This window comes from Hypomesus nipponensis, chromosome 2 (assembly GCF_054491055.1).
Source record: "Hypomesus nipponensis isolate SF chromosome 2, ASM5449105v1, whole genome shotgun sequence".
Lineage (NCBI taxonomy): Eukaryota > Metazoa > Chordata > Actinopteri > Osmeriformes > Osmeridae > Hypomesus > Hypomesus nipponensis.
The window spans coordinates 5,007,827-5,022,500 of NC_140362.1; the positions used below are offsets into that span (position 1 = coordinate 5,007,827).

General features: G+C 43.2%; 2 protein-coding genes across 2 annotated transcripts in view; both read right to left on the reverse strand.

The window, feature by feature from the left end:
- Positions 1–1,312: 1,312 nt before the first annotated feature.
- plekha8 (pleckstrin homology domain containing, family A (phosphoinositide binding specific) member 8) lies at positions 1,313–9,223 on the reverse strand. Its single transcript, XM_084703126.1, has 13 exons — positions 9,049–9,223; positions 8,361–8,477; positions 8,032–8,187; positions 7,778–7,899; positions 7,507–7,665; positions 7,224–7,264; positions 6,948–7,081; positions 6,088–6,433; positions 4,998–5,083; positions 4,108–4,166; positions 3,489–3,690; positions 2,253–2,314; positions 1,313–2,146 (listed from the first exon to the last, which is right to left on the reverse strand). Exons 1-13 carry the CDS (start codon positions 9,086–9,088, stop codon positions 1,949–1,951), a joined length of 1,722 nt encoding a protein of 573 aa, XP_084559252.1. The 5' UTR covers positions 9,089–9,223; the 3' UTR covers positions 1,313–1,948.
- A 3,599-nt stretch (positions 9,224–12,822) lies between these two features.
- The window catches only part of chn2 (chimerin 2), a 20,504-nt gene continuing 18,652 nt past the window's right edge, over positions 12,823–14,674 (reverse strand). The window contains exons 11-13 of the mRNA XM_084703139.1: positions 14,559–14,674; positions 14,346–14,451; positions 12,823–14,241 (exon numbers count right to left, since the gene is read on the reverse strand). The exon at positions 14,559–14,674 is cut by the window's right edge and continues 22 nt beyond it. Coding sequence (XP_084559265.1) covers positions 14,070–14,241; positions 14,346–14,451; positions 14,559–14,674 — 394 coding nt within the window. The 3' untranslated portion in view covers positions 12,823–14,069. The remainder of the gene's footprint in view (positions 14,242–14,345; positions 14,452–14,558) is intronic.

Genomic DNA, 14,674 nt, shown 5'->3' on the forward strand with positions numbered 1-14,674 from the left:
TAAAATGTAGACTGGGCTACACCACATTGTTTACTTGCCAAATTAGTCCTTTTGGGTTTCCTTCAGTGAGCCCAAGTAGTGTCAATCGTGAAGTGTTTGTCTTCAACACATCCTGCACATGCTTGTCAGCTTGCAACTCTACATAATCCTCTTCGGTCACCTGGTTCCCGAAAGTAGATACCGTTTTCCTGTCTACAGATACAGTACAGACAAGAAATGGATTCACAAAAATACCTGTACAAAAATGACAGTTTCTCACCAAGTTTAATAGCACATTATGTAAAAACATCTCACCTACATCCATACTGTATATAAAAAATCTATTGGAAATATTACGTTACAATAGCGTTCCCATGATTAACATTAGTAATATGCAACAATAAATCTCTATTGCACATCTCAGTTGAACCATTACAAAAAATTGTTTACGTTGTTCATTGCCTCTCAGTAAAATCAAGGGTAAAGAAATACTGTTAATAACTTACACTATTGGTGCTTCTGTAGATGAGAATATTAAACCTATACTTGTAAAAGAGAATTGCTGCTGGCTTTCTGTATGGAAGGCTAACTTAGTGCAGAATGAAAGTAATGCCACTAGTGCATCTTTATTGTTATATGTTATTACTGCACACTATCTTATTGGCTGTTAAGGACAGAGAGAAGATACCAACAGGATCTTCTAATAATGGTTAATAGTATTACACTTCAACGTCATCAACGTCTTGTTATTAGCATCAACAAACTCGCCGCAAACTTTATCTCTAGCCAACAACATGCAATTAACCATGCCCTATGGATCCAAGAGTCCATGCATGTGACACAAAACTAAGACTTAAATGTTTGATATTACAACATGAACAATTAACGCTTAAATTATTAAATAATGTCACTTGGTAAACATGGGGCGAAAAGGCACCCAAACGGTCCATGAGGCTGTGTTGAGGATGTCCCTGTAGATGTCTAGCCAAGCAAGGGTCAGTCATTAGACTGCTACAGTAATGCTCTTCAGTGTGGTTGGCAGCTGAAGCACATGCCACACGTCCCTTTGGTCCCATTGGCAAGTCTATCTGGTGGAAGTTAGCTAAATCTTCTAGGTCATGGCTAGAAAACACAAATATATAACCCCTTGTCTTGACCGAAAAAAACGGAACATGTGCAGTTGGCAACCCGGAACTTAAAAAAGTTTTTTTTTTAAATGTCAGTGCTGAACTAATAAGAAACAAAACCAATAAACAATACTACAATGCTGCCGCATGTTGGAAAGTAGAAAAGGAAGTATGGTCTCTGGACAAAAACACATTTTGGCTCATACTGTCTGTGTGTTTTTGTTTATGGTTTTAAAAATAATTTTAAAAGACAGAAAACAGAAAAACGTTTATACCTTCTCATTGGCTAGAGTTAACATGAATATCTTCATCAATGAATCATTGCCGGAGGAAGACCCCAACCTTCACATACCATACAACACAGTAACCTCAGAGACACAATCATAGACAGAAAAAGACAATACCAGTTAAAACTCCTATGTTAGAGTTTGCATAATAGTGTATTCTTCCAGAAAGCCCTTGGATGGAATGACTCAACCAGGGTCCAAAAACCAAACCACATGACTAACCAGGCGGTCTTTCGGTTTAATGTGTAAAAAGCCTGTTTAAACCTCTCAGGGTTGCCGCTTCTGGATCTGAAACGACTCTCAGAGTCTAAACCTTCCTCTGACACCACAGCTGGACACTGTCATTCCAGTGCAGCTGTGCGTCACAGATCCAGTTTGTCAGGCTGGACGTGTCCGCCAGCACTGGGTGAGGCCTACGGCGAGCGCACCCCGCGACCTCCGGTCTCCGACCCGGCCTCTCCTTCAGGGTGAGGCTCTTTCCGGGCGTGGGGCCTCTCTCCGCCTGTGACCGAGTTTGGGAAGGGGTGGGGATGGTAGGGGGGGTGCGGGGGGGGGTCACACAACCTCGTCTGACTCCAGACTGTACTCGCTGTACAGGGCGTCCAGGATGGACAGCTGCTTCTCCATGGCAGGCAGGTACACCCCCAGGTCTCGGCGCATGCCCAGCGCAAAGCCGTCCTTCAGCTCGTCGCCCGCTCTGGACACCAGGGCGGCGGCGAAGCCGGCGTGAGACGGGGCGGCTCTCAGGGCCAGCTGGACACAGGAGGCACGAGCGGTCAGGGGGGGGGGGGACACACACTCACAGACAAGAGGGGCCGGGTCACAGTGTGAACGCAAGGGTGAGGGCGGTGGTACTCACCGCAAACACACCCCGGACCACCCATCCATGGTACCGTCGCAGCGTCTTCCCATAGGCGCTGTCTGAGGAGGAGAAAAGTCTTTTTTTGTCATTTGGAACAGGTACAGGTTCTGTGGACTTCTTTGGTCCAGCTCTCCAAGACTTTTAGCTAGGTATAGGTACCTAGCGAAAAATAGCCTCAACTTTCCTAGACTTTAACTTTAGCTATACGGTACTAATGCAGAAGGAAAGCTGATATCGCTGTCTTACTAGAACGTCGTATCTATGTGTTGTTGCTAACGTGTGCTGACATTGTGCACACCCAATGAATTCAAAATGTGTAGGTCGCACATGCGCGAGTGCTTGTAAAAAATGCTCGCACTGTCTCAAAAACTGGTCGCAAAATACGACCATTTGGTCGCAGTCTGGAGCCCTGCCGCAGTGTGCATACCACTTTGGTTTTATTGGATGTTCCATCTTAGTTTTTTTGGAACGCGAACTTCTCATCCAGAAGTTGCAGATTGGGTGGAATTGTGGTAATATTACGTTAAATGCGTTAAACAAAAATAACGAATTAATCCTGTAATTTAATCATAACGCGTTAACGCGTTATTTTTCACAGCCCTAATATATATGACAGCTAACCGTGTGGGTAGCAGCCCAAAATAATTTGCCAAAATCCCCTTCAATATTCTTCTGTTGGTCTTCACTCTCGTTTTGAGCTTCAAGTGGGATCAGCTTGGGCATGCTGTATGTGTGCAACACAAACATGTTGGCTGACTTGTGACAAATCCTAGTTGAGGAATGGGATACCATCCCACAGCAGTGTGTGACCAGGCTGGTGACCAGCATGAGGAGGTGCCAAGCTGTTGTGGCTGTGTATGGATCTTCCACACGCTACTGAGGTCCCTGACAGTGTAAAATGAATAAACCGTCAAAATGGCCAATATGTGTCGTTTTTTCCTTATTACTGTGGGAGAGTGCAATTATCCAATCCACCAAGCAACTCAAAACAAGAGTGAACACCAACAGAAAAATATTGCAGGGGATTTTGGCACATTTTTTGGGACCGCTACCCACACAGTTAGTTGTGTTGCTCGTTCCACGAATGCACGATCCTTACAAATACAATACCAATTGGTATTATTGAAGGGGAGGAAAAATCAACCAAAATAACGTTTCCAAACTTTTTTTGAGGGGTTTATATAGATGTATATGTGTAGGTGTATATGTGTGTTAGACGGACAGCCGACTCACTGAGTGCCCCCTGGATGTCGCGCGCCCCGGCGTTGACCTCGGACAGGAACTCCTTGAGGAAGCTGAGGCCTCGTCGGAGCCACAGCAGAGCCTCCGTGGCCGAGTTGCGGACCTGGGCCACGCCCGCCTGGACCTCGTGCAGAACGATGCTCTGCAGCGTGGGGAAGCTCCCAGGGTCGGACACCAGCTTCTGGTGGATTTTCTAAACAGCCACGGCACACGGGGTGTGGGGACACGGGTGATGAGAAGGAGCTGGGGATTCTGTTCTGTGATGTACTGTACAGTAAACTGTGAGGGTTTCGCACATGTGGAGTGTATACTAAAAGGATTATACGTTAGTTGTGAATCTTTCCTGTACGTTATACCAGTACAGACAACTGAGTTTTAGCCTTCAGGCCATGAACAATTAAGATGTGGTCATCTGTTTGCACTGCGAGCATTCAAGACTCGAGGCTTCCTGACATAAAAACAGGGGCATAAGGCGCCCCCATGTGGTCATATTGAGTATTACTAAGAATGGCAACATCAGTGAGACTATTATAGGTTCTATAAATATAACTCTTTTATCACAAGCAACAAGCATATGTGCAGTCACATCTTCCCAAACCTTCTCACTCACCTTGATGTTTCCTACAAAATCCATTTTAACCGGAGCAAACACTGTGGACCCCAGCTTGTCTGAGGAGAGAGAGTTCCTTTGTCATTGAGCATGTTGATCATTTAGCAGCTGGCCCACTGTGGTTCTACTCCCACCAAACCATTGAGCATTGACAATAATTTCAGAACCCGATTCGCTTACCTCCACCCGGACCACAAATAAGTACCACATGCAACCAGGCACAGTGAACTATGACATATGAGCATATGGTCAGCCAGTGAGGAAAAGGCAGAGGAAGGTCCTGTTGAGAGCAGACCCCTCGTGTTAGGACAGGTGACAGGGGGATACGATGTGAAGAGTGAGTCCTTCCATACGCACCACAGCTGTCACGTTGACATGACGTGTGGCAAAATGACGAGTCATACTTCTTTGTTTGGTATGAAAACAAAAGCGCTGACAGGTGACCACAGTTTAGCATGCAACCCTCCCCACACGCACACGCACACCTGCATACCTCAAAGGCCATTCAGTCAATTAGTAAACGCATAAAGAAAGCCTCATAGAAGAAGTGAAAGAGTGATGACATGCAGGGATGCTTGTGGGAGAGACGGAACAAAAGACTCGACGAGACCAGGCAGAGACAGGAACGGAGGCGCATGGGGGGGGGGGTGGGGGTGGGGGGGGGTGGGGGTGGGGGTGGGGGGGGGTGGGGGTGGGGGGGGGGGTGGGGGTGGGGGGTGGGGGTGGGGGGGGGGTGGGGGTGGGGGGGTGACCACGACGGCGTTTTAGAATGGCTTTCCACCAGCCTCATTAAAGATGGCGAGTGACGTCAATATTGAACATCGGGCAACAGAAGAAACGGGAAGATGAGGCAGGCAGGTGAGGAGAGAGACTGAGTGTGACTGTCCTACCTAACACAGGCACTATCGCATAGCAAGAGTCCAAAAAATCTTGAGTGGGGATACCACAGTCGTCGTCCAGTCTTATATCACTAAATCTAAAAATTGAAACAGATTCAAACAAAAGAATATATTAGAGAATGTTGCCAGCATTTCAAACTTTTATTTGAGCCAATGAATCAAGCATAAATAAATAAATACAATCAAAACCAAGACCAACATAGAAAGGATCCACCAAAGTGCATGCAGTTGTGTCAGTGATGGAAGGGATTGTTCTAGAATCGAATTCTAAATGAAGCTGAATACAGTTGCTGTTAACTGGAATGGAAACTCCTATGTGATATGGGAACTATCTAGAATGTGCTTTTCTGTTTCGTGGCGTCTGGCTGCCTAAATAACAACGTTACTGAATCTTGTGCTTCAATACTGCATCTACACTTCTTCAATACTGCAACCACACACTGCTACACAGCAACAGTCTTGCTACACAGCGACGGTGAATTCCTCATGAGCAATAATCAAGCGCCATCATATGTGAACATCATGGCAATGACAACTTTCTGCCAAGTGTTCAGGAACACTTAAGGGATTTAGAGTTGGGTGAAATCAAAAGAAAGAGGAAAGATGATTACCAAAAAAATACTTTACAAACCCAAACATCAGGTGAGGGCATCTCTGTGTCATGTGATCAGGAGAGAACACACTGAAGTAAAACAATCATCATTCTCCAAATGTGATTTTCAGACTGACTTCAATTCTAGTCATTTCACTTCTTAATCTAAAGGTTTGTTCTTTGGGGGGAAAAAACAGACCTTGGCTTGAAATACAAGCACTGTAATTGTACTCTTAATGAATAACATTTCAGACGCAACATTAACAGAATACTGAATGAGTACATACTAAACAACCTCAAGTAATAGACATCTTGTGGTACTTATGTCCATTCGTAATTTGAAAAGACAATATGATATCAACCATTACCAGCACCTGGTAAAATAAATTATGATTCTGTGTTCGTTCTAACAGTCGTGTTTACGAAATGTGAATTTTGGACCGCTGAGTCACCTAGAGAATGTGACCCTCCTGAGGCGTATTGCCATACCTGTGGCTCATTGTGCTGAAGAAGGTTTCCACCTGCTCTATCTCTTCCTCCTGCTCCTCCTCCTCCTGCTGCACAGCACCCTGGGAATGTTGCTCCTCCAGCTTAGACTCAGCCTGGTCAGGGACAGCTTCCGGTTGGTTCTGAAGCAGGACATGGCTCTTTTCCTCCTTCTCCTGGGTAATGTCCACTTGCTGTTTATCCTTCACTTCCTCTTCTTCCTCCACCTCCTCCCTCAACTCTTCCCCGTCTCCGGACGGTTCCGTCTCAGAGGGGTTCTGGGTAATCTGGAGAGGGGTTTCTGATATCTCCTCAGGGATTGGGCAGTCCTCACCAGCTGGACAGTTCTCTATGGGCCACAACACACACCACACACACACCACACACACACCACACACACACATACACCACACACACACCACACACAGACGTGCACCCAAACTTTTAGCTTGGTCCACAGCCAGACTAAGTTGAACATTTGTCATGTAGTGTAATTACATCTTGGCTTGTTAGTTAATGAGGGTCCACTAATTGAATATATGCAAATGCAATAAAGTAGCAGGAGATTCATCACTGTCCCACCCTCTAAAAGGCATCACTTTAACCATGACTGTGTACCACTGATTAGCCAACAATTCTGCAGGATAGTTCTCCTTTATGGAATGCAATATAGGTCTTATGTGTAAAGAGTCCAGACGATCAAAATAATATAAACATGTTTCAAAGCTAAACATCAGTCGGTCAGAGTATTCTCCTTTATGGTGTTTAATTTAGGAGAAATTATTCAGATTCATAGTGTATCCTGTGTGTGTGTGTGTACGTGCATGCGTGTTGGGGGGGTGGGGGGCGTGGGGGGTTTGAACCTGTTGGGTGTGTCTGTGTGCTCTCTGGGACTGAGTCAGGCCCATCCAGCTCATCTGGTCTATCTGCTCCAGAGCTCAGACTGTGGTTGTCAGGTTCTAAAGTGCTGTCCAAGACTGCAATTGGGTCACCCAGTCTGAAAAACAACAACAAAGAGGGTTGAGAGAGAGAGAGAGAGAGAGAGAGAGAGTTACTGTATGTAGCAAGGTGTTAATGGGGGGGATTGTATGAAAAGCAGGTCGAGGGATGGTATTGAATTTTTGAAGAGCGTGACCTACTTTCCTCCAAGGATCTGATTGGATTGGTTGATAGGTTTGACCTGTCAAGAACCAAAAACATCACATTTTATCCACGTCCATTTCGTTTTAAGGCATTAAACAATTAATTTAGGGGTGTGTTTGCACGCATAGCCTTCAGTCGGAATGACTACATTAAACTTCATACTGTTATACACACAAACATTCCACTGTCTGTGTGTCCTTGGTGAAAAGTGTACGCTGAATTAGTATATCTGCTCAATGGAGACGTTATCTCTGGGTGGGCGTGGCTGGGTGGGTGTACCTTCAGCGGTTTGACGGCCGCCACAGGGGGGGACCCGGGGGGGCTCTGCGTGGGGAGCTCAGAGGTGAAGCTGTGGTTAGCTATCTGCATGCACTCCTCCAGGGTCTTCAGAAAGGTGGTGCACGTGGACTTCAACATGTTGCCCGTGTCCTCGCCCGCCTGAGAACGTTTCACACAACCTACTGTTACAAACTGCGGTGGCAGTGGAGAGAGATGTACCATGGCCGGGACTTCCTTAGCTCCTCGAGCCACTCCCTAATTCTTGGGTTACCTCGGCGGATTCCCTAGGCTCATCGCTGTCCTTGATCTTGTTGACTTGCCGGAGGAGGAGGTCACAGTACAGCCGCAGTTCTGACATCTTGGTTTTCAGAGCCTCTGTGCTCTCCTGCAGCTCTGGGGGGGGGGGAGGGGGAACAAAATGAGACCAGGAAGAGGGAGTTGGCCCTCTAAGTTTTTGGAGATATGGAACAGTGCACACATCAGGCTATGAAATGCTGTATTTGACAGAATCCAACAGAAATCCACCTTTCTCTCTCTTGGTTCTGTTGTCTGTAAGACAGGCTTTTGCGGTTCCCAGGGCAACCAGCCATTTCTGTCTCTCTGCTGTGTTGAGGGCTCGGAGGTAGAAGTACTGTTCTCCAGGGATGGTCAGGTCAACTCGGGTCAAGTCAGAGGGGTGAACTACGGTGATGTGAATTAGATGGTTGGAGGAGAAATACACGAGTTAGCTAACACGTTTCCTTATCTCGTCTCGTCTCTCGTCTCTCGTTTCCTTATAAAAGAAATGTAATTAACTAGTTTATTATGGTTTTATTATAGCCATTTCCCTTTAGTGGTAACCTATAACTACCAACCTTGTATTTCACAGACTGATATTTTAATGCTGCCCTTGCATCCTTTCCAAGCATCTTCTTGAGAATCGTAGTAGGACAAGGTCCCTCCTTTAAGCACAAACCATCGAGGCTGCCAGCCTGCAAGCAAAACACTCAATGAAGCACACCTCAAAAGCCGGTGTCGATTGGATCTTGCTAGCACTTCTTCTCGCGAGGCAACCAGTCATTTCTTGATGATGTCTTGCAAAATCATAAATTGGGGTGAATCAGCTATCAAATCATAATCTTGGGTTTGCAACTGAGCATCGTAACATAAAAGCTAGCCTTAGGTTATATTCTGTGTAGTGATAATTACAGTCCCTAAGCACTATGTTGGATTCTACCTAGCCTACCTACGCTAGCTTTCAGTATGCAAAGCTAGTTCAGCAAGAGCTCAGCAAGTTCAGCAAAAGCTAGCATGTACAGTATGTATGTAGTATACCGGTATACCGAGCTAGCTGGCCAATGTGTTGGTATGAAATAACCCTGTCTGTCACCTAATTGTTAGCCTTGCCTTGCTCTTGCTACGTAGTCAAAGAGATGACAGTTCACACTAGTGAGCTAACACTAACCTTATTTTATTAGCATAGCACCCTTACCTAACAAGCTAGCTAGATTAAGAAGACTTGCTATAAGACTGAAACAGCCAGTGGAGCGTAGGTCTACATACCACTTATGTAATTTGTCCATTTATGCAGTGTCCCCTCCATTGTTTATCTCTTCTTGTGGTTCATTACTTGTTTTTCTAGGTAATTACAAGACGCGAGTTACAGCTGATCTCAGACTGAGGCTACTCAGCGTATCATTTTGGAGCAGCAGTGCATTTTCGTCATTGGGGTTGTGGAGGTAATTTACGTAGCATCGTACGTGAATCGGATGCAGTTTGATCGCGTAAGATCCTCCCCTGCCTTGTGACATGTGAGCGCTGAATCGTTCTCAGCGCCAATGAACAGTAAACTTTTAGAAATGGGGCGCAACTTACACACATTCTAAACCAATCGTAAAACAGGGGGAGGCTCCCATCTAAGCAAGTGAAGCATTTGTTGCCATTGTCAAGTAGGCTGTCTGAAGTTGCTTGCCACGTAGCTACTTAGCTAGGTAATCCAAGCAAGTTTCACGCATTGTTGCAGTTTTGTCAATCCTGAAAGTGTTTCATAATTTTTGGACAAGGATGCATAGCCTAGGCCCTAGGTTACAGTTGCTCTCGTATGCTTATATTAGTTCTTACATTAAATGCTACTACTACTGAAAGTTTCGCATTTACGTTATTCTCTTTCTCTGGGAATTCCTCAAAACGACCAAACCGATCAAACCATTTTTTTCGGATTGTGACATTCTTCATGTTGACCTCGAGGGATTACTGCAGAGTAATGGGGCCATGTTTCATTCCAGGTGACTGCGGATAAACGACATGCTCCGACGACTCGATTATGACTTTGTTCAATCGTCATGTAAACAAGTCGACTTTATCCATCAGAAAACACGTGCGACCCACAACCAGTTGTATTCAAGCAACATAATAGTAAGAGCAAAATCAAAGAGGGCCCAGGTGTAGTACCATGTAGGCTACTGTGCTCACCCTCATCATTCCCTACTACAATTATGCTCCTCTCTTGAGATTCAACCAAACCCTAATCTTTCTTATAAGACCAGAAACTTGTTGACTAACCCAATGTTGTCTTAATGTGGATGATTAAAACAGGGTTGGATCTGTGTGGCGCCCGACAGCCGCCACCAAGGGGATAATAACCCAGTGGTTCACTCTGGGCATCAGGGAAGTAATCAAGGGGATAAGTGCTTGAAAGACGTGTTCTGGAGAGAGCAGAAACTGATCATCCCTACAGGTCTGGTTTACTGAGTCAAAGATAACCTAAATGACTTCGTTCGACTAGTTCGTTTTTATGTGATCAGCAAATTCATCATGCCAACTCATGAATCTTAAAGCAAACTGAGTGAAGCAGTGATGCCCCCCGCCATCCTCGTAGATTACGATTATAAAAAGTAACCAAATTATTGCCGCTCAGGAGGAAAATGACATAGGCCTATATTATACCTATATATTAGATATTATTAGATATTTTCATTATCTGTCCGGAAATGAAAATTGCACAATGTATGGTATTTTCCCCAAATTCACAATGATTATGTTTACGTAAATTACAGGTAGCTAAATTAGATGTATTAGGCCTACTAATTATGAATATGTTGCAGTCATAAAAGCTGGATAATTGAAACAGACTTTAAACGGTAAATTATGTGTTTAAGAATTCAAGGCTATAATTGTAAGACTAAACCAGATGCGTTCATGTTAAAATGTTTAGGCCTACAAGGCTTCGTAAACTCAACCTAAGATAACCTTTATTTATAAAAGGTTTATATATATATTTTATTTTATTATTATTTATTTATTATTATTTATATCTTCATTTATAAGATATCAATGTTTCACTTGTGCAGTCACTGCCATGGCGACTGATGTCAAATCAAGTTTGCACTTGTCTTTTTTTAACATTAGGCTACGTTAGTCATCCACTGAAATAAAAAACATATTTCAAGAATTCTTCACTAGAGGGTGCGCTTTGCTTGTCTTACGCCCAAAAAGTCATCAATCCAATTGCACCTGTGCGTTTTACATAAGTTTGGCACTGGTACTCTTGTAAGTGCACGTTCATGTTTTTTTGAGTTACAGAAACTACCTAATTTCCAGTGATGAGGAGGAATCTAAAATGCATTCACTGTCGTTCTGTTTACTGCATTATACACTTTTTAATTGTGATCTACTCTATTGTACGTATGGCAAGACAGCAGCATTCCTCACCACACCCCAAGTAGACAAGCCCATTAACAATCTGTTTGTGTTTCACAACATTTACATATCAATCTACTGACATTGAGCCATTGAGTACGAATTCCATCCACGCCCACATGAATTTCAGTCGTTAGTTCATCTCAGTTAAGACATTTTAATTGCTCTGTGATGATTTGGCATGGAGCAAAACGAAAGTTCTCAACCTTGAACCAAATGATACAGTCAAAACCTTTAGTTTAGCAATGCCAAATAGGAATAAAACACATGAGAAACTGTGAATCTTTGCTGTTCTTTTAAATATCAAGTAAAACAAAAAGGATGTAGGCTAGGGCCTAAATTCCATGTAAATTAAGTATTCTGTAGATGTGTTATTAAACTAAACTAATAACTGACAATGATTACTTCATATACCTGAGTCTGGTGTGACAAAAACATAATGTCACCATGTGTGCAATTGGTACGTGCTTGTGAAAGAGAGAGTTTGAGGGAGATAGACGTGCATACAGCATCTGTTCAAAACAAAGATGTCAAGGTAGTGAATAAAAACACTCTAATCACTTTGCATAGGCCTACAATTCAGAATTAAATATATTAAGAGGTTCTTTAGGTAAAACCAAATTACTAAACTAAATTCATAAAAACGTGTACATTTACTTTTACAATGTACTGCACGATCCCTTTCTAGAAGTATAAGCAAGGTAATACGTGGTATATTGTTTCAGACGAGCCCATATAGTAATAAATTACTAGAATATGTAAAAAGTTGATGATGATCTATTCCTTCATTTTGATCCCACCTATTGAATATACTGCATATTTAAATCATTGACAATGAGTTATTGTCCGCTACTGGCAGTAACTACTCTTTAAAGTGCCCATTAAACAAGTAAATGTAAAGCTACAGGTACACTTCGTCACTTGGCAGTGATTATAGTGCATTATATTCTATTTTGCAACAACAGCCAGTCCGACATTTCCATTGTTAAAGTTGCTTTTATCTGGAATGGCCGCTCGAACTCTTCTTTTTTCTTTAAATCGTCCCGAACGAGAAATGTTGAGGTTCCGTCGGCAAGTCTGTTCATTGAACATAGGCTCAAACTCTGCCTCTTCAAAAATTTCCTTGTGAAATTTTCCTTTTTCAGAATCCGGGGATGCGACGGAAGACGCAGTTTCTCCATCAAGTTTGGCACCCTCAGATTCCTCATCTGTCGACATTGTGTTATTCTTCTTCCTCGCAGTAAATGCCCGCCACCAAGGGTATTTCGCTGCCATGGTGAGGATTTTGTGGTAGCCTATCTGTAAGAGTAAATGAGTTCATGTTAATTATATTGTTATTACAGGACTGATTGAATAATATCTGTGCGTCTACTGCAGTGTTGATAAAAGCAGGCTAGTGACCTGATGCTGTCTTCTGTAGTCTTGGAAAGATGAAATCCACTGTGAATTTTATATGGTATCCCTCTTCGTAAAGCAGACTTATGTTAACATAACTTACAGGAGGTTACAATGTTTGTGTCTGAATTTTCTCACCTCACCTGCCTTTATCACCTGTCTAGCTCCGCCCACAGGGAGGCAGGTGAAATGATCTCTTATTCATACAAACAACTTGAGCAATAAGACAGACACAAAATAGTATAAATGGAAGTTTCACATCCTTTAATAAATCATTATTTGATAAATTACAATCTTAATTGCACCCATCACAAAAATACTTTTAATAAAATCGATTTGTAAAAAGGATTCACATAATTATATCAAATTATACAATGGTTAGCTACCTTTATTACTCCGACTAGGTTGAAAGTTGGAGAAGTTAAAGGTAACCACTTTCGCTCCAGGCTGTTTGGGTGTTTCAGAAATATCCCAAACTATGTAGTCTGACACAATTGAGAATTCTGCTGGGTATTTTAGTTGTTGCCACAAAAGTTATAGGACGAATAACCGTATACAGCATTCTGCAGTTGGTTGGCAAACTTTAACTCCTGCATGGACAGTATTATACAGATGTATACTGACTTTGAAAATATTTTGTCTATGCATGCATGTATCCATTTTTTCCATCATGAATATTTATAAGGATGAACCATTCTGACTTTGCTAAGAACATTCAATAATAAAATGAATAACACACTAACAATAAAAACAGATTTTCCTTGAAGGGTATGCTGTTTTACTTGTACAGTAGTACACTTTTTCGACTGCATTTGAAAATGAATGCTAGGCTAATCCACGTACACTCTTGACAGCCAACATTATGTACATAGTACTACACAAAAGAACATAATGCAGAAAAATTCCACCATAAAAACACATCTGAATAAAATAAATTCACCACACTCTTTGCGAAAGAAAAAGTGCTTTAAAAGCTACCAATGATCTTCATTGTCATTTAATTTTGCGCATAGTTCTTAATGTGTTCCCACGAACCAGTTTCTCTGTCTCTCGAACCAGATTTGAAAAGTAACAGATCTTGGATTCAAATTGTACCTGCATTCCCTTGTCAAACTCATCACAGTGTGCACAAATACATATGATGCATTTGACCAGCCAATCAATATGGGGTCCCCTATTGATTAACGCACTATTGAACCCAAGCCACCGTAATGTGCTAATGCTACGAGTGGCTTGATTCACAGTAGTTGCTGAATGTTGGGACCTTTACCCCAGTACCTCATACGGCAACACTGGTGTGGTCTCTGACCTTACTTTGCCAGATACTCTCTAGCCATGCTTATGAGAGAAAAGCGCTGTAAGCTCAAATCAGACCAAGCTATGAACATGTTTCACATGTCGTTTGAAGACAGAATCGGGGCTTGGCTTGGTTTCCTCGGTTACAGAATAAATAAAAGTCATTTGTAAATAGGCGCAAGAGGCTCCAGTCCTCAAAACAAGACCTCTTCATTCTCTATCAAGAGCTGCACGACTAACTTCTGTTGTCTCATGTCGTTCAGGGTGGTCAGGGCACTCTGCTCAGGGGGCTGCATTAAAGTCGGCCCAAACACGATACCCAGGTTCTCAGCATTCATGAAATTGTCCTTCTCGAACATTGTGACCCTGTAGGGAAGACAGGCACATGGGAAAGCTCTGTTAGGAATGCCCCGGAACAACAGCATCATGTTATGTGTCATGATACTGAGGGCCGGTGTGCGGAAGCTCACCTCTTCAAATGAGCCATCAGGAAGCGCAGGGTCTCATGGTGGGCTGGGGGCAGGAGCAGTAGGCCCTCATGGATGGCCTCTAGTCTGGATTCAGGGTTGGGGATTTCTGTGGGAGGAAGTGTTATTATGTCATCATTAGCATGATGCAGGTTGACACAATTAATTGTGAATAATGGGGATTGGTCACGTTGGTCTTGATGTGGGAGGTCTTACTTGCTGCTTGGACGAATTTGGAGTACAACTCAAACGTTATGACCGGGATGGGGAGATCTCTAAGGTAGAGCTTCAGAACTCCAGCGATTATGTTGATATCTGCGTACGTATCCGCA

What these genes read in the sequence shown, in the direction of transcription:
- plekha8 (XM_084703126.1), bottom strand. Translation starts at nt 9,088, where the DNA reads ATGGAGGGGACACTGCATAAATGGACAAATTACATAAGTG. An exon ending in AGCCTAGGGAATCCGCCGAG is followed by an intron (nt 7,666 to 7,777) that starts GTAACCCAAGAA and finishes AAACGTTCTCAG; the next exon opens with GCGGGCGAGGACACGGGCAA. An exon ending in TGCGATAGTGCCTGTGTTAG is followed by an intron (nt 4,167 to 4,997) that starts GTAGGACAGTCA and finishes CTCTCTCCTCAG; the next exon opens with ACAAGCTGGGGTCCACAGTG.